This window comes from Mastigoproctus giganteus, chromosome 2 (genome assembly GCF_048544385.1).
Source record: "Mastigoproctus giganteus isolate SK-2022 chromosome 2, ASM4854438v1, whole genome shotgun sequence".
Taxonomy (NCBI): Eukaryota; Metazoa; Arthropoda; class Arachnida; order Uropygi; family Thelyphonidae; genus Mastigoproctus; species Mastigoproctus giganteus.
In genome coordinates this window covers 33,241,971-33,269,219 of record NC_143576.1, presented here as the reverse complement: position 1 = coordinate 33,269,219, position 27,249 = coordinate 33,241,971, and the positions used below count along the sequence as shown (strand labels likewise).

The 27,249-nt window shown below is 36.4% G+C and overlaps 1 protein-coding gene across 10 annotated transcripts in view; it reads right to left on the bottom strand.

Moving 5' to 3' along the window:
• The window catches only part of LOC150089257 (semaphorin-2A-like), a 1,190,084-nt gene that overhangs the window by 423,951 nt on the left and 738,884 nt on the right, over window positions 1–27,249 (bottom strand). For all 10 annotated transcript variants that reach the window (XM_090388614.1, XM_090388640.1, XM_090388608.1 and 7 more), the window contains one exon: window positions 13,983–14,070. In XM_090388614.1, the coding sequence (XP_090244740.1) occupies window positions 13,983–14,070 (88 nt within the window). The remainder of the gene's footprint in view (window positions 1–13,982; window positions 14,071–27,249) is intronic.

Below are 27,249 nucleotides of genomic sequence, written 5' to 3'. Positions count from 1 at the left end.
CTACATCCTTCTTGAAATGAGGCCTCCAGACCTGTATACAGTACTCTAGGTGTGGCCTGACCATTGCCTTATACAATGGAATAATCACCTCCTTATCCCTGCTGGAAAAATTCCTGTATATCATTGACAATACTCCATGAGCTACTCTTGCAGCCCGTCTGCACTGCTCAGAAAACTTCATATCTGCCTGCACAACCACCCCCAAGTCCCTTTCATTCTCTACCACTGTCAGTGTAGTACCACAGAGTTGATACGTTGCTCTGGGGTTGCTGTTTCCCATGTGTAGTACTTTACATTTGTCAATGTTAAACTTCATTTGCCACCTCTCAGCCCATCTGCTCAACCTTTCCAGATCCTGTTGCAGCAGCATAGTGTCAGTAGTGTCCTTGATAACCCTGCCAACCTTTGTATCGTCTGCAAACTTGGACATTAAGCTTGATATACCATCATCAATATCATTTATAAATACAGAAAACAATAATGGACCCAACACGGAGCCCTGAGGGACTCCACTAATAACATTAGTCCACGATGAGCAGTGTCCATTGATTACCACTCTCTGTCTTCTCCCCCTCAACCACCCCTTTATCCATAGCAGCAATTTGCCTCCAATGTCACACTGCTCCAATTTGTGTAGCAGTCTTCCATGTGCAACAGTATCAAAAGCCTTTCTAAGATCCAAGTATATAATATAAAAGTTATTCCCTGCATCCAGTTCTTTTGTGACTGCATCATAGTATCCAATCAAGTTGGTCAGGCAAGACTTCCCCTTAACAAAACCATGCTGCGTCTGAGCTATAACTGAAGTCTTGTCTAAATGATCCTGCAGTGCTTCTTTAACCAGTGCCTCCATTAATTTTCCTGGAACAGAAGTTAAGCTCACAGGTCTATAATTACTTGTGTCAGCCTTTGATCCTCCTTTGTGAATTGGGGTCACATTTGCACATTTCCAGTCTATGGGTACCTCCCCTGAGTCCAAGGAAGCTCTCATAATTATGGCTAAGGGTTTGCTTACTTCCTTTGCTGCCTCCTTTAATATAACTGGATAGATCCCATCCACCCCGGGTGCCTTTCTTGTGTTTATCTTCAACAGTTTCTCCTCCACTTTACTCCCAGTTATTTCAAGATTCTGTAGCTTACTGCTAGAGTTGAATGCACCTCTGGCATTCCCCTTGCTGAATAACTCCTCATGTGTGAATGTCGATGCAAAATATTCATTTAGTTTGTTAGCTACCTGAGCAGGATCATCAACAGTTGACCCATCAATATCAAGTGGACCAATCTGATTCATCCCCTTCCTTCTAGAGTTTACATAAGTAAAGAACTCTTTGCTGTTTTTCTTTGCATCCTTTGCCAAAGATTTCTCGTAATCTGCCTTCGCCTGCCTAACCTCCTTTGTAACTTGGTTGCATATCAACTTGTATCTATCATAGGCTTCTGTGTCATGTGTTAATTTGTAAGTATCCCATGCATTTTTCTTCTCTGCCATATGCCTCATTAGTTCATCTGACATCCATTTTGGCCTAAACCTTGAACAATATTTCTTAGTTGGTATGTAAAGCCTAGTAGCTTCCAAGATAAGTTCTTTGAATGCTTCCCATTTTGAATTTGCTGTTGGTAACATCATCAGTTGGTCCCACTGTATAGAATTTAAATACTGTCTCAGTCCATCGTAGTCGCCTTTACGGAAGCAATAACCCTTCCCTTTACCCCTAATGGTAGTTACCTCTTTGAGTAAATCCCACTTCAGCACACTGTGATCACTGCCACCTAGTGGTTCATTTATCTGCAGATTCTTAATGCATGAAGAATCACTGCTGATAATCAAATCAAGAGTATTACTCCCTCTAGTTGCCTCCAGAACATGCTGTTGTAGAAAACAATCATCCAATAAATCCACAAAAGCCCTGCTAGTGCGTGAGTAACTAGCCCCCAAATTCCAGTCAATATCTGGGAAATTAAAATCTCCCATTATAAGACTCTCTGATTTACTGGCCCACTCTATTTCCCTGTACAGTTCCTTATTATACTCATCAGAGTCATTAGGCCTATAGCACACTCCTACTCTCAATTTTGATCTCCGAATGCTTATGTCACACCAAACTGACTCAACACTGCATTGTCCGGCGATGTCGACTGGCTTCACTTCCTTGGTTTTTATGTGTTTCTTAACTAATAGCATAACCCCTCCCCCCTTCCTATCCTGTCTATCCTTTCTGTAGACGTTGTACTCCCCAAATTGCAGTTCTGCATCCCTTATATCTGTGTGACACCACGTCTCTGATATCCCAACAATATCTGCCTTTGATGTTTTGAGCAATACCTCAAATTCATCAAATTTATTTACTAAACTCCTAGCATTGGTGTACACGCAAGTATACCTGCACCTGTTTCCATTCTTAGCTACCCTAACACAACCCATGTGTTTACTTGTACCGCAATGGCTCCCAGCAGTCTCTGAAATACCATGCATCTTGTTTTTCAGGCTTCTGCTCATTCTAATAGAAGCAGTGCAAGAATCTTTCACCTCTGCCAGTGGCTACTGTTAATCTATTCGTCTTTGTCTCCCCCCAAGCTAGCAGTTTTCCGACCCACCTAACACTGCCTCGATAGCATCAGCAAATATTCTTGCACCCTTTCTATTTAAGTGTATCCCATCCCTGTAGAAGCAATCTCTCCTGTTAACAAGTACAGTCCAGGCTGAAAAAAATTCTACCCCTTGAGCCTTGCACAATCTTTCCAGGGCCGAATTGATCGACAAATCTATAAGCCTTACAACGCTCACTTTGTCTTTGACATATTGAATTATAAATTTTTTTCCGTCGAAATTTTTTTATTAAATATGGTGGAGAATTACGAAAGAAATAGCATGATGCAATCAATAGGGGTACTGATTGGGTCATGCGCCCCTCGTGCCTGGTACGTAGTGGTAGAATGGTGGGAGGATGAATCATTTCGTGTCGCATTTCCTTGGCGATTCTTGTCAATCCACGCACGCATTGAACGTGTACATGCGCTATACGCCTTACAACGCTCACTACAAGGGACTCCCCTGCTTTACGATTGGTTCACTATACGATGAAATCACTTTACGATGGACACTCCATAACAAAAGACCGTTCACTATACCATATGTAGTAAGTGCCGGTCATTGTGATCACGTTGACGAATTGAATTTTAATTCTATTAATGGCGATTCTAATAAGTGAAAATAGCAGGAATATTATCCACAGGCTATAAAAGTAAAGATGTAAAGCACAGATTTAAATTTTATTACCTTATCAATTAACAAAAAAATAAGCAATACGTGAAAATCGTAAGAATATTTTTCACCGGTCAACCAAAGATAACTTCACCACGTATTCGCAGGTGGCTACCCGCCCAATTACTAACCGTGGGTAACGTCATTTAATTTCCGTGATCACACGAGAGCCAGGCCAATTAATCTAATACAACCATTGCTGTTCAAAATGCTTGTAATGCCTTTGCTTATGGCAACGGTCGCATTTTCGTTGAGTTTTTTGTGAATCCACGAATGCAAGTTACTGCCATCTGAACGCGCCTCAAGAAGAACTTGGAGCGCGCCTCAAGAAGTTTCACTTCAAAAAATCCACTCAACCACACGGAATTCGAACAAGGTTTTTTCTTATGGTGTGGAAGAACAGCGATCACAGTCACTATACTAATCGCAAGGGCTAGTCCCAAGGTAGGCGCTTTGTATATTCTCAGTCTCACGAAGGATCATGATTCATTTTTCCCCCTCGTGGGAAAAAAAACCATCATCACGGTTGCGTACCGGACGTGCTTGAAAACTTTTGTTTGTCACAGATCATTAAATATGACTCTGATCATTAGACCATACACCAAAATGATGGTTATTTCACCCCCCCCCCACTCTCCATGCCTGCGAATAAGACCGTTTTCTAAATCGGTAGAATGACACTACAAGGTGGTCCGCATAAACAAGGGACCTCACACTGTTGGATCAGCAGGTTGATCCAACTGTTTCCTCTAGGACTTCGTTAAGGATCATATTGATGAACGTCATTACCAGTTAATTTATACGAACTTTAGACAGAATCAGAGTTGCTACCTATCATAAGAGGGCTTAGAGGGGAACAGGTATTCTGTGTATTATCAGACACTCAGTCTAAAATACTGATGGATCCAATATCTTTCTATTACAGAAGATTTTGGAGAAGTCCGGTTAGCCTGCCTCCCTAAAATCCACTCATGCACACCTTCTCGATGGTAAGCCCTGCTATGTCACTTAGGTGGCAACGAACGTGTAGAGTGGTTCTCTTCAAGACCCCTGATCAGCGTTAAGAGGAAAAGACCAAACCCTCCAGCATATGACAGCACAGAGAAACAAATGGCCCTCAGTCCCCAGCGGCTTTCACTCCACCTCTTAAGCGAGAGGATCAGAGTGGAAGCAGAGGGTGCTAAGAATCTCTGGGTACAACCACGCTGCCACGCACGGAAACTTAACTTGGCCTGTTACAACGTAAGATCGCTCATCGGTGAAGACAGGATATTAGAGCTGGAAAAGGAACTAGAATATGTGAATTGGGATATCATCGGTTTGGCTGAAACAAGAAGAAATGAATCACTTATAATTTTATCAAGTGGAAATCTGCTGTACACCAATGGAAACAGTGAAAGAAGTGAAGGTGGAGTTAGGTTTCTGGTCCATAAAGATTTAAAAAACAACATTTTGGAATTCAAAAGTACATCACCAACGGTGTCAAGAATAATACTCAAGATTTCTAAGAGGTACAAGCTAAAGGTTATAATGATTTATGCACCAACATAGAACCATGATGATGAAGAGGTTGAAGAAATATACACTGAAATTGAGAGTCTTCTAGATGAACAGAAAACTCACTACACTATCATTATGGGGGACTTCAATGCTAAGGTTGGAAAAAGACAAAACAGCGCAGAAAGGGGAAACTATAGGAAATTTTGGAATTGGTGAAAGAAATGAAAGAGGTGAAAGACTTGTGGAATTTGCAGAATCTAGAGGAATGTCAGTAATGAACACTTTTTTCAAGAAAATGGTGAACAGAAAGTGGACATGGAAGAGTCCAAATGATTAACAACGAATGAAATCGACTTCATCCTCACTAACAGAAGATATATCGTGAATGATGTTACCGTCCTGAATAAGGTAAATGTTGGAAGTGATCACAGAATGGTAAGATGCACACTTGATATAGATGTAGGAAAGGAAAGGAAAAAACTGACACGAGTAAATAATACGAAGGCCTTTGAGATAACAGAAGAGGAGAAAAAACAGTATATACTGTAACTTAAGAACAAGTTTGAGTTTCTGCAGACTGCTAAGGATCAAGGTATCGACGAGGAATATTACAACTTTCTGAAAGTAAAGCCCAAGAAACCTATAGGGAAAAAGAAATCCAAAGAAGAAAAAATTAGTCAAGAAACACTTGTTATGATGAACCGAAGGCGACAAATGAAGAGCAAGATAAACACTGACAAGGAGAAAATTGAGTATACTGAGTTACGCAAAGCCATTAGAGACTCAGAGAGGACATAAGAAGATTTAACACAATAAAAGTAGAACAAGCATTAAGGGAAAACAAAGGACTTAAATCAGCAGCCATGAACAGTAATACAGAAAAAGAAATGATACTGAGACTGAAGAATAGCGATGGTGTACTTATGAATAGCAGAGAAGGCATAATTCAAATAGCAGAAGCCTACTATAGAGAATTATACAAGGAGCGAGGGAATGATGCCAGCAGTGGGGAAGATGGATCGCAAATTAGCAGCACATACGACATACCCGATATTCTTCCTGGTGAGGTAGAACATGCGTTGAAGAAAATGAAGAATCAGAAAGCCCCGGGAGAGGATGAAGTTACTGTAGAGTTGTTAAAATTGGGAGGAAAAGACATAACACAAAAACTGGCAAGGCTCTTCACAAAATGCATTAGAAAAGGTGTGACGCCTAAGCATTGGAATAATGCAATCACACTTTTGCTGCATAAGAAAGGAGATAAATTAGAAATTATAGATAATTAGCTTGTTATTCCACATCTACAAGTTGTTCCCAAGAGTCATTACTAACAGATTAGAAAGAATACTTGATGAGAATCAACTGAAAGAGCAAGCTGGCTTTAGGACAGGATTCTTAATTATGGATCACCTTCACGTAATATCACAGCTAATAGAGAAAGCAAATGAATATAAAACACCATTATGCCTGGCATTTGTGTATTATGAAAAGGCATTTGACTCCATACAGCATAAGGCAATGTTGCGGGGACTGGAAAGACAAGGCATAGATACCCCATATATTATGATTTTGAAGAAAATATATGAGAATGCTACCTCCTTTATTAGACTAGACAAAGACAGTAATAAATTTAAAATTGAGAAAGGAGTTCGACAAGGAGACACAATATCTCCGAAGCTGTTTACTGCTGCCCTTGAGCAAGCTTTCAGAAGATTAGACTTGTCGCAGAAAGGAGTCAAAGTGAATAGAGAGTACCTAAACAATTTACGATTTGCAGATGACATTGTGGTCATAAGCCACGATCCCAAAGAATTAGAGGAAAATCTTAATCAGTTATGCAGAGTTAGTAAGGATTTTGGACTAAAGATGAATATGGCTAAAACAAAAGTAATGATGAACAAGTATGCCACAGAAAGGGACAGATTGATTGAAGGAGCAGTAATTGAAAAGGTGGAGTCATATACTTATCTGGGACAAGTTATTAGCTGTACTAATGATAAATGGCTGGAAGTCAAGAGAAGAATAAATTTTGGATGGATAGCATTCAGGAAATACAGTCACATACTGAAGAGTAATATCCCAGTTTGTCTGAAACGTAAAATAATGAACCAACGTATACTCCCCACCATGACTTATGGAAGTGAAACTTGGGCACTCACCAAAAGAATGGAAGAGAAGCTGAGAACTACACAGCGAAGAATGGAACGAATTATATTGGGAATCAGACTCTTAGATAAGAAAAGAAACACATGGATTAGGCAGCAAACTCAAGTAAAGGACATTATCAAAACTAAAGAACTAAAATGGTCTTGGGCATGACACATAGGACAGGAAGACATGATGACAGATGGGCTAAGAAAATAACAGAATGGTATCCAAGAGGAGCTAGAAGAAAACCTGGAAGACAACGATGGAGATGGATAGATAAAATTCACGAGTTTGTGGGTAGTAAATGGATGGCCATTGAACAAAACAGAAGGAACTGGAAAGTTGCTGGAGAGGCTTTCATGCTGCAGTGGATTGAAAATGGCTGATGATGACGACTTATCATATGTAACATATTATATGTAATATATAATATGTTAAAGTGGGTGTAAAGATAGGATGTAGATTTTGTTTTGTGGTGTATGCTGCAAGATTGGTGGCAGTCACATTGAGATGTTATAGTTATCAATAAAAACTTGAAGACAACGGCTTACCATATTCCAGTCTTATTATATATATACAATTATACGCTGACAAATATATGAAGCTGCTGTTGAATTACCCTGTATATTACTCTCCGCACTTCATTAGTAAGGACGTATTCTTGGCCACAAAGAAAATACGCACATAACAAACTTTTGGCTGGCTGCTTTCCAAATTGTCAGCTTCGCATGATATACGTAACGGCCAACGACGGATTACTGAAAGGTTAATTCTACGATAATCTTTAAAGCTTATCTTATTTTCTACCAATCTCTTTGGTCCTCTAAGCTTTAGGCAGAAAGATAAATCGCGTTGTGATGAACTCTCTCTCTCTCTCTCTCTCTCTCTCTCTCTCTCTCTCTCTCTCTCTCTCTCCGCCGGGGGAAAAAAAAAGAAAAGAAGAGAAAATCCTTCGATCCCGAGGGTGAAGTGCAGACCATCCTCGTGATGACGTAGATAACATTAAGGCCACTCTTTGTTCAATAGAGAAAAGCCGTTAAATTCTCATACTTCCCTTTTTTTATTTTATAAGCAAGCCTAATTTTCAATCTAGTTAATCTAGTTTTCTTAGTACAACATGAGACTGTGATACTTGAACAATACAGTTTTATAAATTTTGTAGCATGAAGTTTTCTGTTTACTGAAGAAACAGAGATTTTGTATAAGCTTCACTAGTTTACCTAAATATTTTATCGAACTTTACTAATGAAATTAAACCAAACTAATCAAATGACACATATAAACGGAAAAGTTATTGATAGCAACGACCGTGTGAGAATCCTCACCTTGACACTAAGTTCAGGGCAAAACAGTTGAGGGGGCTCACTCCTATTGTACAGAATGATTATAAAATAACCGGACATGATGAATTAAAATAATAAATAAACACCTGCTTTCAACGGGTGTTTATTTATTTATTACTTTAAGAGTATGCAAATTACTGAAAAATCTGTTTATGACAAAATACTGTTAAGCCTCATTTCAGTTATTAAAGCTAATTGAGAAAAAATTACAGAGTTATTAAAGTACTCTGGATGAACATGGAAAATCTCTATTTTAACTGCGTGTTAAGTTATAATAAATTCAAACGTGGAATTTGTGAAAAGCGGTACTTTCAAGTACACTGAAAGTACAGAATTCATAGGATACCTGGTTCCTGGGCAACGCAAAGCTGTCTTCCCTCTCGCTAGTAGACGAACCCACCGTTTGGCAGGAATATAGGTACACTCCATTCACGTAAACTGTAATTCGATGTCAGTATGGATAAACATCGTGAGTTAATCGACTTTGAAAGAGGGATGATAATGGGTGTCCGACGCATGGGTACCTCTTTCACGGAGGTAGTACAGAAATTGCACTATCCCCGTTCGACAGTATCAAGAGTGTATCGGGAATTCGCCATTTCCGGAATAACATCTCATTGTGGACATCTCTGTGGGCGGAGAAAGGTGGTGGATAAACATGGCCGACAGTCGACGTGTGTCTCGCATTGTTTCAGCCAACCAGAGAGCGACAATGGCAAAATCACCGTCGACTTCAACGAGAGAGGTGCCAGAAACGTCTCCACCAGGAATATCAAGCGATCATTAGCCGCAACAGGTTATGGGAGCCGCCGACCCACCAAAGTCCCACTGCTAACACCACGACACAGGACTCTACGCCTCAACTGGGAGAAAGAACATCGGCACTGGACCTTGGATGTTTGGAGACGGGTCTCCTGGTCAGATGAGTCCCATTTACAGTTATTTGGCGGAAACAGCACAAAGCTATGCACACGTCATGTCAACAAGGAACTGTTCAGGCAGGTGGACAGTCGGTAATGGTCTAGGGAGTGTTCAACTGGCGCATGTTCGGACCTCTGGTATGTCTAGACGCATCTCTCAACGGTTCCAGGTTACATGTCCATCTTTGCAGACCATCTGCATCCCTTCATGGTCATCGTGCACCCACAAGGCAATGGACCCGTCCAGCAGGACAATGTGCCTCCCCACAGAGCCGTGGTGACTAGAACATAGTTCGAAGAGCATTCCGCAGATTTTACCACCCCGTTCACCGGACATGAACCCTGTGGAGCATCATTATGTAGAAAATGATGCATCATTTTCTACATACACTCCAACTCACTTCAATGCATATACCTTAAAGCTTAACAAGTTTTTGTACACTGTTCAAATAAAATTATTTCGACTAAGATACCAGCCATCTTTTCATGGCTGCTTTAAGCTATGTTGCCATTATGTTATTTTCTATAAAATAACATAATAATATTATGTTATTTTATAGAAAATATAAAATGTCTAATATTAATAAAAATAAATAAACAAATATTTCGGTTGGGGTTAGCTATGGTCTATATGGAGGATGCGGAACAACTTCGAATCCTAACGAAGAAATTTTTGTCAATGTTGCACGGGTGGAGTGACCACGGCCTTTTTCGGGCATCGCTGTGTTTGCTTTATTTTCTTTTAGGCTAATCCAGTCTCTCGGTCTGAATTGATTGTGATCCCTTTTTCCGAAAAGTGAGTGTGAATAACACCCTAACATTTTTCGCAATTTGAAACTCCAGCTTCACGTTATTTGAACCTCGTGTTCAAAGAAACTTCCATTAAAATAGTGTCATCGATAAACGTACAACCACAACCATATATATATATATATATATATCCCTCCGATTGAGCGGGGCTAACTACAGCACGAATGAAGAGGTCTTTAAGAATTCCTCCAGTATATACTGGAAAACGAACAAAAAAAAAAAAAAAATCTTTAAACGAGTGACAAGTGGCGAAACATCCATACTGTTACAGAGGACAGATCATAATGCATTAAGGGCTTATGCCTCAGGCTGCGAGAGAGTTAGACCATGTCCAACAGATCATTATTATAATCTCTTTCTTCTCATAATGGTATTTTTTCCATCCCGCGACGGGTACCAGGTGCGTGGAGTGGTTGTTTATATATGTCCAGTTACTATTATTGGTTAAGGAACTCTATGACTACTCTACAGGTGTTCAGGATCGCGGCTTTCTGGAGTTCCATGTAAGTGTTGTCTGAGAGGCTTATTGCTGCTAAGCTCTTATGATGCTCTTTGGAACCATGTCGGTGGTTGACACGATGATTGGGATGGGTCATTACTTGTTCCATATGCCACATTTCTCTGACTAGGTCTACTCTACAGTCTTAGGTCTGTCTGTCTTTCTTTCTGATTATTTCCTTCTTGTCGACGAGGGTTATGTCTAGTCTGTTGTGCGGGATCATCTTTTCCGTTTTTATGGTGCGGTACTAGTAAGTATAGTTTGATAATTACTTTTATTTATTATTATTATTCTTTTTTCCCACTCCGTGACAGGTACTGGTACCAAGTGCACAGGGTGATTGTTATGTCGGGCTATTACTAGTGGTCGAGGAATCTCTTATTATTATTGTACATACTCTGAAGTTATAAAAATTATTTGCAGATATGAATAGAGCTAACGATCAATTATTTAAATGTAATTATTTAATATTATTTAAATTGTTTTATTCCTCCCCTTGACTGTCATTCGACTAGGAGGAGTGAACATCAGGTGAATCTGCCATTTACAGATTCATCGGTTGATAAGAGTTCTCTAGGGTTTTTTTTTTTTTTTTTTTTTTTTTATGAGAACCCAAACACGAAAGGTATCAAAACCTATAGTACTTAGTACCGTGCATGGGTTGAAGGAGAAGTATGGGTAGAGGGGTATGCCGGAAACTTTGCTCTAGAGACTAAACATGGGTTTCACCACTTCAAGCCTCCAATAAGTAAAGTGGTGGTATTTCACCGGTTGATGAAAGTGATCTACTTTGCTTTTCGTAAAGCTTATCTTCGCAGAATTTATGCAGACGTACGCTTAATTTGTTAAAGATTTTTAGGATCTTGGCTTGGAACATATCTCTCAGGGAATTCAGACTTTTAAGGGTGAACCAAAGCGGTCCGCCTTATTTGCTCCAGAGACTAAAGCTAGCTCAGTTGGAACATCTATTAAGCCCATTATGAGGTGTGCTAGAAAGATAATGAGCAAGAAAATACATCAAATAGTCGACAGACAATTAGTTTAAAAATTAAGGGACAAACCGAAAACATTTCGCTTCTGAGCATCCTCATATTGCCCATTCATTCCTCCAATCAGCGCAGGGCAACAAACAGAATATCCAATGCTTCAGTTGCAATACAGGGTACATGTATATGGATGTATGAAAGGAAAGAAATAATGCCGAATTTCTACTGGTCCGATTTTAATGAAATTCTGCCATCGTTCTGAAAAAGCTAAATATGAAATTTCATGAAAATCCATCAACTCAGAGTCCGGTTATTATATGAAGACGGATAAATATAATAACTGCTGGATTTCTATTAGTTTGATTTTAGTGAAATCTTTCTAAGAGTGCCAATATCAAATTTTCTGTAAATCCATTCACCAGGAGTCGAGCTGTTTACATGAGGGAGGAAAGACGTTCGTATTGAAGACAACAGGCGCTTTAAGCATATATACTAACGGGTCTAAAAATTAAATTTCTCAATTAGTTACTTAATATATTACTTTCATCAGCAAGAAGACTTGGAACATATTTGTATTTTTGTAAATAAATCTAGGAAGGAACCATAATAATATCATGTGAAATTTAGCACTCTTTCTACTTTACTAGAACGTCGATGTTGTCCATCAGTGAGAGGACTTGTTTGAATTTTACATTCTGTAGACCACTTTAACTTTACAATCACGCTGAAGTATGCAATGATATTCAACTGCTGTTCAGGATATAACGTACATTGAAAGGCTGCGTGCAGGGTGTCCTCGCTTATGTCATTCCTTTAACAGTGATTCTCCTATGTTCATGTTTATACTCCAGGACGACCACTACGTCAGAGTAGTTTACAAATAATTATTTTGACAATTAATACAATCGTTAACCATATTTAACAGTCACGCGAGCTTAATACGTGCGTGGACATTACTGCACTCTCACGCTTGACTATTCGGCTAACGATTGAACCTAAAAAATGTTGCTTACACATAACAGAACATATTCCGCTTAAGGTTGCAAAGGTTAGGCTTCACAGTGGTCCTCAGTCAATGGACTGAAGGTACAGAGGGTATGCAAAATTTAGAGTATTTACATATTCTATCATTTTTAAAATTGAGGAAAAGTTTAAAAGTTATGTTTCCTTCACTGATATCTATAAAATATACTTTTTTTAAAGTTACCAACAAAAAATCATACAGGAAATTAATGTACCAAATTATTTCAAAATCCGAATAAGTAATCATACTCTTTTATTTCTTTTTTATGCTTTCGCTTTACAGTTACTGAAACCGTTACCAATACAGTTAGTAATGCTTAACCACACGAAATTAAATATAAGTATAATAATATTGCTACCTTTATTAATATAATATTAAAACAAACAATTTCGTGTTGTCTGTCAATGAGCTGTGATTTTCCAATATTATATCCATGATGTCCAGCTCGATCCCTCCTACAAAAACTTTGTACTGTACATTTAGTCAAAAATGTTTCCCTACCACTTGCAAAGATCGCGCTGGGTCAATGCGATAAATACAGTATATGGTAATAATAAACAGTGTATCAACTAGCAGCACGCATTGGAAAACAGCTTATGTAACACTCCTACGTTTAATGAACCGTTTAATAATACCAATATAAAAATAATACCAATTAGCGTTACTCATATTACTTTTCATTTAACTCAGAGCAGGAATATATACGAATTATTGAATTACTTGATTAAAAGAGAAAACAGAATGATTAAAACAGATTTTGAAGCAACATTTTGATCAACATCTCCTTCTTGACGGGACATGGAGATGCCGATCAGTTTCGCTTGGTTACAAAAAGGAAAACAACTTGATCAGAATAAAAGACTTGAACGGATATTTGAAATTTTTCAATCTGTTAGAAACAACGTTCGTAGGATTTAAAACTTTCTTCTTCGACCATGACCGAACAAGATACGCGTGTCTTCCGTATAGCGGTTGATAACTTAGTCTTCCTCTCCCGGGTATAAAACCCCTTTCGTCGGTGATGGAAAAGTTTCCCAGCCTTTAATCAGGGGTGAAATGAGTTCACAGCAAGCTTCACCGAGCGTGTATAATGGCTGAATGTCGAGAGAGCCTCAACAACGGGCAAGTATGCAAAGTTCTAATTACGCCCTGACACTATACTTGCTAAGTTCTAACAAGTTCTCAGTTTCACAGAGCCGCTCCGTTCGCTGTCACGTGTAATCAACTTGTGGCGGCAGAAAGTGAGCAGGTTTGCAACGTGTCAGAGCTCGTGGTTGATGTGTGGTTTAGTGCAGGCTGTCCAGAAACAACTCCGGCCAACAACAGCTGTGCATGACGCTTATACTTTTTCTCCCCCCTCCCCCAGGTGACAGCTTCCCCAACGAAAGTCTCCATAATGTTGCAATTAGAGACAATTAATTATTGGAATAAGAGGACAAGCCAAAGAAGAGGCAGTTTAGGAAACAGGAGGTGCAACAGCTTGTACTTACATGGCACCCACGTACAACACATCCCTCCGAGCATCGAGGTAAAAAGTGCGGTAGTACAGCTGGCCGCAACTGAAGTCTCGCATATGTTCTGGAAAGAAAAGTGACACAGTTTAACCATTTTGTCATATTATAAAAAATAATAATAATAATAGAATATTTTATAAAATGTTTCCAACGAAACTGCAATATCTAAATGTCATTATTATATTCCAAAAATATCCTTAATAAATGTCACGCAGGAAAATATGAACGAATTCCATCTTAAAGTGATAAATAAATTAATTAAAATGAAACAAACCTAATTTAATCATAGCTTTAATTAAGCAAAATAATAAGTATTAATAATTAATTACATACAAAACATTTCACATTTCTTTACAAACAAATATTTCAATTCTCACCTTTGATTCTCTGCACAAATTTCATATAAATGAAACCAAATGCGTAATTTCTGCTTGTAAATAATGTAAATAATGACTATAAAGCGCTGCAAAATCACTATACACTTTTAGCAATTACACTATTCGTTTACCAATGGGCAGCACCAGCAGAGGGCGATGAGTAAGGGTGACTGCTCCTAAGATCCCTCATACATATTATCTCAATATGACATTAAAAGTTTACTAATTTTCCTATTTCAGTTTTTCGACTTGCTTCCTACCGCCTTATAAAAATTCCTTGCAAATGCGTCGGGTTTCATCAGAACTGAAAATTCTACAAAGTCGAAAAAAAAAAATCACATTTAAATCTTAAGTTTTCGAAGCGTCATTTCAACTTAATCAGTTTTTACTCCATTTAATATTTTGTAATCGTTAAGCGTATTATGAAATGACCACGTTCCTCTTTCTGCAAATAATTATGCTTCTCTTCTGATTAAATGACTCGAGATCATACTGAAATTATTTTACACTTTTACTTTTTATTTAAAAATGAAGACACAAACAAGGACCCCGAACTGTTATAAGTTCTGTATAGATAAGATGTGCCCAAACCGCGAATCTTTAGAACTTGAACTGCGTCTCTCAGAGAGACATGGACTTATTTATTTATTGTACTAGGCGATCCCAGCGAAACTTTGGCAGCTCCTTGAAGCATCAAACCCATACAGAGATCCCTGTAACACACATGGAACAGCACGCAGGAGCATAATACGAGGAGACGCACCAGATTACACACAAGGAGCACAAAGAATCGCAATCTCTAGTCCAATCCATTGTCGCAGAAATCTTGGATCATTTTTTGCAATCTAACGTAGAAATGCCTAGCTGAAGCAGTCAAACTGACCCAGCACTATGCTTTCATATAATGTTTAATATTAAAACATGAACAGAAAATTGAAAAATGAAATAAATAAATAACCGAATGCCAACCTACATCTAAAGATTTTAGTACATACCAGTTAAGATTCCCAAGGAAATTTGAGCACTAACTTTTATTTACACAGAGATACTAGTATATGGAGAGCTCCATCCTGCTTTAAGAAAAGACAGAAAATACCAAAAATTACTGCGGCTTTATCAATCAGACGATTTACTATTGGAAAAGGCACAGTTTCGCTCCCAAACTTCTTATTTTTTGTGGTGGGGGGGTGGAATGGAACGGTGTTTTGTACTTTTTAACAGACCTCGGCATTTTCCTCCTAGTTATTTTATGACGATTATAGGATAGTATTTTTCATAATATGAAAATTTATAATAGTGATTGTGGAATGACTCAATCTGAAATTAAAATTACAAAATTCACATACGCATTTCAAAGGCTTGCGGCTCTCAAACCCTCAAAAATTACCAATCGAACCTCCGAAGATTATCATGTGTGGCTTGCAAGCTTTCGAAGAGTGCCTCGTGGGCGCCTCCGTAGCCAGGTGGGCAGGAGCAGCAGTGCGTAGCACACGCTTCTTGATTAGACCGTGGTTCGAGCCCGTGACCACCAAATACGGAGGATGCGGAAAGGGAATGACCACCGCATATCCCCGGAGCAATATGGCCTTAGTTGCTAATGCTCCTAAAAACCAAATAATAATAACAACAACAGTGCCTTGTGTGATTACTAAGTTTGGCCATAGATAAATTACCTAAATAAATAAAAAACCTCAAATCTTTATCTTTCTAATAAAATACTTAACGGAATGCAATCATTGAATTCAGTTAACGTAATTGCTTTTTAACGACGAGTCGTGCCCTTAAAGCATGCGGATCTTTATTGTTGAAAATGCTTCTGATCTGCTTATGTGGGGATACAGAAGTAAACAGAGGGGCGACGGGGAGAGGAAAATATGGCAGAAGGTTGCTGTGACAGAAAAAAAAGACAAATAAGTGGTTGTGACTATTGAAATGAGGTGACGTAAATACTGGTCAGGTTTCTCGTAGCGCCACTCTAGTAATTTGCTCCTAAATATTTCAAGACTATTTGATCCGAGAATTACAGCACATAATTCCTTATTTATACTGTTTATACACTGAAACTCAAAGATCGAACGTATAAGACAAGAATGAAGACAACTTAAAGTATGTCTTTATGTTGCAAAAATACATAACAGAGTTATTTCCTTGTGGTGTAATGGATCCGGTTACTACAAGCATGTGATTAAGAGTTACTTTCAATCATTGCACAGATATGATTCCATAAAATTGTAAGACAGCTAGCATTTAGGGTATCTTTGGCTGCTTGTTCTAGTCTACGTCAAGCATTTTTAATTTACAGCAATATTCCATATTACAGGGACGGATTGGGTTCCTTGTAGGCACAAAGCACGTCTGTTTTGTAAGTCCCTTTGGTGGATGCATTTTTATGGATGTATGAATTTCCATGGTTAGATGGGTAATCAAAATTATCAGCTATTAATACTGATTGTAATGTTCTTATCTTTTGTTCTTAAAAATTAATAGTGTTTAAAGAAGTGGGGAGGAAAATTCTAGTACCTTTCTTTCCGAAAAAGTGGTTGCGACTATTTAATACCATTACATGCATATTTTTACGCTAAGCATTACTGTATGCCGAAGAAATTATTTAGGCAATATCAAACATATATCTATAGTAAAATTTCGACTTACTAATTTTATTGTAAACCTCAATATATCGCACAAATATTTGATCCCTAAACGCTGAAATGGAACATTACACGGGGAGAACTCGTTTGTTCGTAATCTCGTTTTCTCGTAATCCTCGATCCATCATATTAACCAACGTATTTCCCCCTCCAGCTGTCGGCATTTCAAGTCTAATTTCGTTTACACCTGCAACGTTTCCATACTTGATATTTTCCGTTACCTTTTTTACCTCAATGACAGAGATCTCTGTCATTGAGGTACCTTCTCTTCAGTGATGTGTTCTGCTCCTTAGTTTGGCAAAATCATTAATGTTTATTAACAATTTTTATTACCCTAGTTACGGATTTTTCTCCTGTTCTGAATTTTAACTAGACGCTAAAATATTTTCCACTTTCCTACTTTTTAATTTCTAAATTTTTTATTTAGCCTCTTTCACACATACCTTCCTCTAGCACTTTTCGTTATATCCCAGTAAGGATTTATTCTCCACAAATATATTTTTGGAGAATAATACATATATTTCTATATTTAATAGCTGTTTGGCAGATCTGAATCATTTTTGATTTTTGTTTTTAACTTTTTTATACCTCTTATTTTTAATAAGAAATTTATCATTTTTATTGCTCAGCGCAAGATAATGGTAACTTCCAATCTCAACTTCTCTATATGCTTTAAAATAATTGTTTAAGATCCTTTGCCACAATGATATAAGCAGTTATATTTTTCATGTTTCAATTATTCTCCCTCCATGTAAAACTTATAGTTATCTTTATGATCAAATGCTGATTCATAATTAAGCGTGCATAGCTTGCGAAAAATTCTAGTACCTTCTGTTATTGTCAGGTTTGCCTTTCTCTCTGAATGTTTTTGAACTACATATCTCTCTGTAAGAAATTTCCTTTGAAATTTGCTATTTAAATCTCCAGGGGTAGGAAATGACAACTACAAGTACAGAGAGATTTTAGGAAATAAAAAAAATAAATAAACCTTCCTTAACCGACAATGAGCATTTTATTTTTCAATGATGAATTACACTTGTGCTGGATTTTGTTTTCTTAAAATATGCAATCTATCATACATTAAATGCTGATTGCGATACAATTACTGGAAATGGCCCTGAACCCGTTTGCCTGTGAAAAGGGATATAGAAAAGCTTAAGGAGGGCATGTGACTTGATGATTCATGCCGAATTAAATACAAACGTACATGGAATGACCGTAATATGAAGTAATATGAGGCAATTCAGCATCATGTCATATGGTACAGTAGCCTTTGTTATGTACTACGTTTTTTAGGCTAGAGTTTTAAATATTCCACCACGTTTACTCGTAATGTGAGAATACTGAATATAAATAATGTTAATATATTTTGCGTAAAAGAAAAATAAAACATACTGCTAGATTTGCAACAAGGTAGGATACAAATACTGTAGATAAAAAAAAAATATTAATGCCGAATGGTGTTCGATTTCAAAGTTTCTGCATAAATAAAAACTATCACCGATTTTTCAAAAGGAAACGACATTAACTGGGTGGATTTTTGTTTGATGAAAATGCACTAAAAAGTTAATCATATGAAACCACAGTTAATCATATGAAATACTTCGTTAGAATAAAAAAGACTCATGTCCATCATATACTGTATATTTATTTTGATTACATGTGTATATTTTAGCATAAGGGAATTTTTAAAATCTCAAAATTTAAGTGCAAACTAATAAAGATCAATAATATAATTTATGGAAAAAAAAATCTAAAATTAAAGCAAAGATTTGCATAAAATAACCTTTATAGATCAAATGATTTAGTTTTTAATATTTAAAAAAAAAATCTGTAAATAACTAATTAAACGAGTGAGACATCAAATAAAACCAGAATAAAAAAGGAAAGTCAACTAGAAGAAGAAAGAAGAACATTTTCCTTAAGAAGAAAGTTTTAAGGGTGAATTTTATTTAGAACCACTGAAATAGGGGAAGCGATTAACAGAAATCAATTTAAGAATAGTGAATAACGAACCGAATAAATTATAACAGAATTATAATTAAGGCAACTAATTATAATTATGATTTATTTTTACAAAAATATTGCGAATGCGCGTTAGAAGGCTTATGAAAGTAAATTCTCAAAATCTCGAGCATCCATTTTACGTTAAATAACATACTAGCGTAGCTTAATTTAATTTATTATGGTACTCACCTTTTTATAATCTGCATTGATGTTAGAATAAAATGGATGATAATTTTAAATTTAAGTTAGCGTGAATAAGTTACGATTTAAAACAGGATTAAAATATGCGCAAGGAAGTAGAAGTGCACGTCTTCGTTCTTGGTTGTCAATGTTCAAATTGGAGCAATTGAAGTTATATGGTTGAAAACAGAAGGTCAATAGCCATAACAGGTGGTTTTCGTTTTACACGTCTTCAGGTGGCAATGGTAAGTTAGGATTTAAAACAGGATTAAAATATGCCCAAGGAAGTAGAAGTGCACGTCTTCGTCCTTGGTTGTCAATGTTCAAATTGGAACAATTGAAGTTATATGGTTGAAAACAGGCCAATAGCCATAACAGGTGGCTTTCGTTTTACACGTCTTCAGTTGGCAATGGTAGAACCAATGGTAGAACCATTGCCAACTGAAGACGTGTAAAACGAAAGCCATCTGTTATGGCTATTGGCCTTCTGTTTTCAACCATATAACTTCAATTGTTCCAATTTGAACATTGACAACCAAGGACGAAGACGTGCACTTCTACTTCCTTGCGCATATTTTAATCCTGTTTTAAATCCTAACTTATTCACGCTAACTTAAATTTAAAATTATCATCCATTTTATTCTAACATCAATGCAGATTATAAAAAGGTGAGTACCATAATAAATTAAATTAAGCTACGCTATTATATTGTGTCAATTATAAATGGTACTTTAAGAGATCTACAATTTTCGAATTGTTAAATAACATACTCTTTGTAATTGGCGTAAAATCTGTAAAAGTAATGCACTGTATATTACTTTCTCATCTAAACAAATTGTGAAACTCATTACACTATTATAGAAATCTATTTGTCGTTATTATTATTTTTTAATTTTTATTTTTAAATAGTCTAGAATAGAGAAATCGTAACAGCAGAACAACATCAGAAGTACAATCTTCAAAAAAAGCTCAGCGTTCACAGCAATGGAAAAATAACAACTTTAGTAATTTTAGCATATAAAGTGATGAAAAGAAAAAAATCAGTCTTCTAAGGATTACCGACAGAAGCGCTTAAGTGTTATTAATAAGGTCTGAAATTTACAAAAGAGTAAGCTAAAAATTACAAAAGAGTTTAGCTAAGGATTGAATTTCCAAACAACACCACAACCAAGAAAAAAGTTTCGAAGTTAAGACTAAAATTCTTTTTATCAGATTTAAGGCAAAATATTAATAATAAAAATATAAAAACATAGGAAGGAAAACAAAACGATATGAAAACGTACAACCGAATATCGAGACAATTTTCTTATTTTTAAGATGTTTAGAAGTTAACATTAAAGGTACTTTGTTGTTGATTTAGAAAGAACAAAATATTTAAATTAAGGAAAATCAACAGCTAAATAACTGAGATAATACAAATAAAAATTGTTAATTCCCATTTGTTTTTAAATAACGGTAACAGATTTCACTATTGCTTCCATATATCCTCAGGTATCACTGGAGTTTCGGATACGCAGTTTAGAACATACGCCATTTGCACTTTTAGGAATATTTTTAATATTCGTTCACTTCCACATCACCTGTCCACCCCCTCCTCATCTAATTCTTTTAACTAATTTGTCTAACTCTTTCTTAAATTTATTCAAACTATACACTTGCACAACAGATGGAAGTTCATTCGAACAATCAACTACTCACTGGCTGAAAGCAAATTTTCGCACACTATCCTGCAACCATCATTATTTAAATTTGTGTGTGTTGTCTGAGCAAGAGTAAGAATGCCATCAACGTTTAACTTACTCAATCTATTCAGAGCCTTACATATCTCAATCAGTTCTTCTCGCAGGTGTCTAGTTTCCGGATGCTGCAATCTGCAGAACTGTAGTTGTTCTTGGTAAGAATACCCTTGTCCCCCCCCCCAGTCCACTAATCTCATTGCTCTTTTCGGCATCCGTTCTAAGATCTATACCTGTTTGGTATGCAGTATTGAATATGTGGCTTAACCACTGCCTTATATAGCAGAATAATCGGAAAATTCTGCGCTGATCGGAAAACTTCATGCGTGACTGCACAATTAATTCACATCTTTTTCCTTTTCTTCTATCTTCAGTGTGGCTCAACACAGTTTGTACGTTACCGAATGATTACTGCTACCCATATGGAGTACTTCGCATTTGGCAATATTAAACTTCAATTCCCACTTCTCAATCCATCTGCCTAATTTTTCTAGATCTTGTTGCAGTAGCATATCCTGATTACTGCCATTAACCACACCACATTGAAGACCTTTTCTATCACTGCAAACTTAGACATTAAGCCTGATATGACTTGGTCAATATCATTAAAAAATATTGACAACAATGCCCAGAACTGAAATCTAGGGGATTCAACTGGAAAGATAAGAAGACCAGTACCCATTGATAACCTCTCTGTTCTTCAAGTAAGTATCGCACAGAAGCAGGGAAATGTAAATCCCTTCTCGACTTTTTATACATTGCACAATAAACTAAATTTGGACTTGTTTCAATAGGTATATATACATTTTTTTTTAAATTTCTTAATTGACATCTAAATGATTTTATAGTAATTTTTCAAAAATAACGCCATCGTTATTCTATTAAATACATTACTGATATTATGTTTTTGTCTCTACATATCTGTACATTAGAACTGGTGCAATACTCTGTTATATATACAAGTTTTTAAAATACTCGTTAAAACAAAACGAAAGTATTCGGTAGCTGAGTAGCCCGGGATCGAGAGGCATTTCTCGCTTACAACAACCATTTCTCGGAATTTTTTTATATCAACTATTTGGTTATAAAAAATTAACTATAATAAAATAATCATCAAGAAATGTGATAAAATATATAATATTTCGTTTTAAATAAGTGCCCCTGGTATAGCGTGGCTCCTTAAATCTCACACAGCGAGGGGCTCTGAATAGTTTGATAAACATCACAAAAAATAAAACACCTTAAAAAAAAAAAAAACATCACTGTATTGCAATATAAAGTACAGACGATTCCGCCATAAATGTAAGAATATATGTTTTTTTCCCCTGAAGGGGACGGCCAATTTTTCAGGATTCCTGATAAATACTGTGGCTTGTCCTTTTGTCTCTAATCCATTGATGACTGCTGAGTTACTCGAGGCATCCCCGACTCTGTATACTTCGAATAATCGATAATCGTACATATACAGTAAAGCTAAAGAAAGTATATAACAATTTATAAGAAAACTCCTTTTCTACGTTATCTTAGTCAATTAAAGAAAGCATAAAAACAAAAGACAAACTTTTTATTTTACTTCTAGCAAGTAGAGGGTAATTATGGAAAATTTTCTGACACTTTAGACAAGAGCGAGAAACACACGCACGCACGCACGCACATAAAGATTCCCGCATGAGAAAGAAAATAATCCCTTATTTTAAAAAAAACTGAACTCCTACGGCGAAAAATTAATCACGAAAAATAACCACGCAATTTCGTTAATAACAGATGAAATATAAAAACATGAGAAGTTAAAAACTATTTTGTAAGAAAAAAAAAAGTGTTCTGAGAGAAAGAACTACCTACTACTGTAATAAGTGACACAAGACATTTCTGAAGATATTTTTAAAAATAACAAAAAATAATAAAAGTAACGATCTTGAAATCAAAGGTAGTGACGAAAAACAAGTACTTAATAACCCCCCCCCCTTCCTCTGAAGAAATCAAAAATTTTATTTTTAACTGGTGGTAAAATATTCGTTAAGAGAATAAAAATCTTGCAATATGATCAACATTCAGATTCAATAAAATAAATATTTGAACAAGTTTAATGTAAGTTTTAAGAGTTAACACTAAAATCAATCCATGGCTAGGCGGTTTCGATACACATTGACTTACCATGACGAACACGAACTTCTAAGATACTTAGTAATACGGAGGGGGAGCGACCTTGTTTGATTAGGGTTAAAACAGCGAAAATGCTGACGTTCATGGGACGCCATTAATAGTTATTATTGTATCGTTTATAGTTAATTAATCTAGCATGTTGATGAAAGTCAATCTCGTTAAAGAAATTTAAATCTTTCAATATTCACAGGGTTTAGTTATCAACAAACAATCCAGTATAGTAGCATGAGGTTGATTGATATCACCTGCTTTGGGATTACATGGATTTATCGCTAACAAGGAAGGAATATTTTCACCGCACCACGTCATTTATATTTACTTCCTAATTAGCCGTTCCACTTTTTTTTTTTTTTTGTATGCAGTCTTTCCCTCACTTAGCGATTAATATATATATCACACAGCTGTGTTATTTGTAAAGAATTTTCTTATTGTATAATACTACCTTTACAAGTTTTATATAACAGCATCCTTTCCAAAATTTTCTCAATGATGAATATACATTAAAATTGCTATCACTTTACTAGCTGGATGAACTCAAAAAACTTCGAAATTTATAAATTTTCATTCCTATTCCACTGCAGAGAATAGCTATGTGGAAATATTTAATTTTTAGGCTGGGTTTTGCAAACAACTTGCCTTTTCTTTCGGACGATATATTATTACACTTACGTTCTCGCTTGCTCTTACGCATCTAGACCCATCTAATTTTACTTATTATTATATTCCACATTAACACAGTTTGAGTCACTGTACACAGATTTTCTGAAACGGCGATTCATAAGTTTGAGAAAGAAATTTTCATTTGGAGCAATGTAAACATAATATGCATATAATATGTATTTATAAAACTGGACTGAGGCGTAACCCACTTTTCTAAACTAAACAAAGAACTGATTTGTGAACCTACTAAATCATTTCAATTCTCCTTCAGATATAAGAAACAATAACGCTGGAAAAATTAGAGATTTATAGAATTTTTTTTTTTTTTTTTTTTGAAAGAAAAGTAAAGTCGAAGCCTAAACTATACACGTTCAGTAAATAAAAGGTTCCTTCTTTGACTTTAATAATTTTAAGTCAGTATTATACAGATAACATGCTGTTCTTATTTCTGACCTCTTGATTCAAAACTAAACTGCAGCGAAAGGAACCAAAATGAAGACAAATTAATTTTGCCACAAATTGTGAGCTAATGGAACACTTACAAAAACTCAAAATACAAAAATGGTAAAATGAAACTTCTGATGGTTTCCCCAGTCATTTGTTTGGGGGTCATCTTCACCATTCCATACCACGAATCAAAACAAACATGCCATTGCTGGTATTGGACAAGCAAAATGATTCCCGATATTTTTCTTTTTCGCAAACTTCCTTGAGGAGTAACAATTTTGCAACAAATCCGTTTTAATATAATAATAATATATTTTTTTAAAAATAAAATACATTTTGAAGTATTTGGAGTTATTAAAAAAAAAAGTTTCTGTAAATAAGGAAACCTCCGAGCCTATTTTAAAGAACACAGTATTTTTGAATTCGGCAACGGAACAAAAAGAGAGAGAAAACTAAATCTGACAGTGCATCAAGCTTGGCCTATTCTGACTTCGCTATTCTCTACTCTTCCATTATATCCTCCTTCGTTTATATCACAATTCTACCTTTCGTATTTCGCAACACTGTCCCCATACTTTTACACTAACACAGTACTAACCACATATTTCTTACTAAATATTACTACTTCAGTACCAGGCCCCCTCTATCAAGAGGTCGGGTCTTATCCCAGAATGCCTGAGTACATAACTTTCTTTAGTAGTTCTTTGCCACTTTTCAACCATCTTTATCATATTTTGCAATATCTTTACCTTCACTTTATCTGAGTTCTTTGTTACAGTTCTTTTTCCCTTTCCCACACTTCCATTGCTACATAGGTAATACTCAGCATTGCAATTATACTGACATATTATTAATCATTTGAACGTATTTTGTTATAAATTCAGATACAATTCAATCATTATCTAATAAATTAAAATATTTTTATTCACACTGCGTTGGGACTACCCTCCTGATCTAGACTGATAATATTCGAAATTCTTAGTTTAGACTTTTGCTAATCGACCTCGAATAATATTTCGGTCTACCTTGTGGGTAGACTACCACTGTGCTACACACGAGGAAGACCAGAATATCCTATTCAAAAGAAATCATGATCACAGTAACGTTCCATAAACTTATGATTACCAACAGAACTTAGCCATAAACTTCACTAGCATCGCCATCACTGTAAAAAACAATCCCCATACTGATCCCACAAATTTAAGAAATTACCATAACAACCTTAGATAAGAGCTGTCAACAGCTTTTAGGCAGGTAAAAGTAAGCAAGATTACTGCATTTAATGATTTTAATCCTCTTAATAGGAGTTAGAGTTGTTACAAAACAGCAATGGGGGAGTAACAATTAGCTTTAACGCATGCGCTCCACCTTTTTCATGCTTCAGTGTTCCGTTTGGTGTTCAAATTACAACATAATTGATTACGTTATATAATTAATCGATTACGTTAATTAACGGGTAGACTTAATGCTATATTGCGTTAGACGAAGGGGGGGGGAATGATCCGACGTTAATGTAAATCACACCGAACACAGCTAAAGCTGAGCAAATGATCATTTTCCTTATTTAGAACATACAGAAAGGAAAGCGCTACTGTTACTATGGCTACTGCAATAGTAACAATAAATAAACAATGTACATGGTAACTTGAAAAGAGAAAAATGGAAAAAAAGAGGAGAAAGAAGCAGCAATTCTGCTGTTAAATAATAAAAACAAGTGCACAATAATTTCATTAATTTTCAAGCTGAAAATTGCAGCTGTTAGTTATGTTATTTTGGTTTTTAGGAGCATTAGCAACTAAGGCCATACTGCTCCGGAAAATTACAGCCTAAAGAGTAAACAAATAGTTCAGTAAGGGAAACAAAAACAAAAAAAATATAATGAAATAATTGCTGCATGTATTCTGTTATCGCTAAAGCTGCATTTGATACACAGAAATTCTGGAGTCACATGTAAGCTAGGCGTTGAGGAGCTGAAATTTGTTCAAGATTTAAGACTTGGTGAATCAAATTGAAATCAGGCGGCTGGGACAAGTAGGGTGAACGATGTTATGAACTCTCTTTACAAAATGACGATTATTAGCCCGCATTTTTTGAATATTGTATTCAGGTCTGGAGGCCGCACATAAAAAAAGACATAGAACTTCTGGAGTGTTCAGAAAAGGTGATCAGATTAGTGATGAGTGCAAAATAATGTACATATGAAGAGAAGTTTAAAATGTGTACATTCCAAAGTTTGACAGCTAGACATTTGAGGGAAGGCCTTAATGACGTGTATAAAGTGCTGAATGGATTGAATAAAATGAATGCGGAAGGTCTGTTCTCCCAAGTAAGTGAGACAAGAACAAGAGAGACAAATATAAAATCGCAAGGAATGAACGAGGACTAGATCTTATGAAGTTCACCTATACACAGCAGGAATAAGTTGCCTTCCCCTTGCGCTAGAATCACAGTTGATATAATCACCGTGCTCCTCACAGTGGGTGGAAGAGACCGGAATTCGATCCTGAAGCAGTAAAGATATCACGGAGTCTTCAAAGGGTATGATTGTGAGAGCTCGTGCGTCGGGTGCTTTCATATTGGATACGGCAAGTCTTGCTTGTCGATTGCTCTCGGCCCACTGTAAGGTATACAAAGAATGGTGTCCAATGGGTTAAACCACCTCCCGCCAACAGAACCGTAAAGGATTACGTAAGGTGGATGTTTGTGATGAGCAAAGGGTGAGCGTGTTGTACGGGTTCAACGCAGGTCACTGTGCGATAGTTGACATCGCAATACAATATGTGGAATGCAAGAACAATATCCCAAATGACGATGCGCCGTACACTCAGACCTATGGGATTTTATAGCAGACGACCCAAGGGACACCCCTCTCCTCGCCGCTGATCATCATCGACGGCGAATGCTGTGGTGTCAATTAACCCCGGCCTAATTGGGGTTAGAATCTTCAGGTATCCACGTAGGAGATGATGTGTCGGTCATTCCGTATTCCAATGGAGCTATAATTTCCATGAATACCAATACTGAG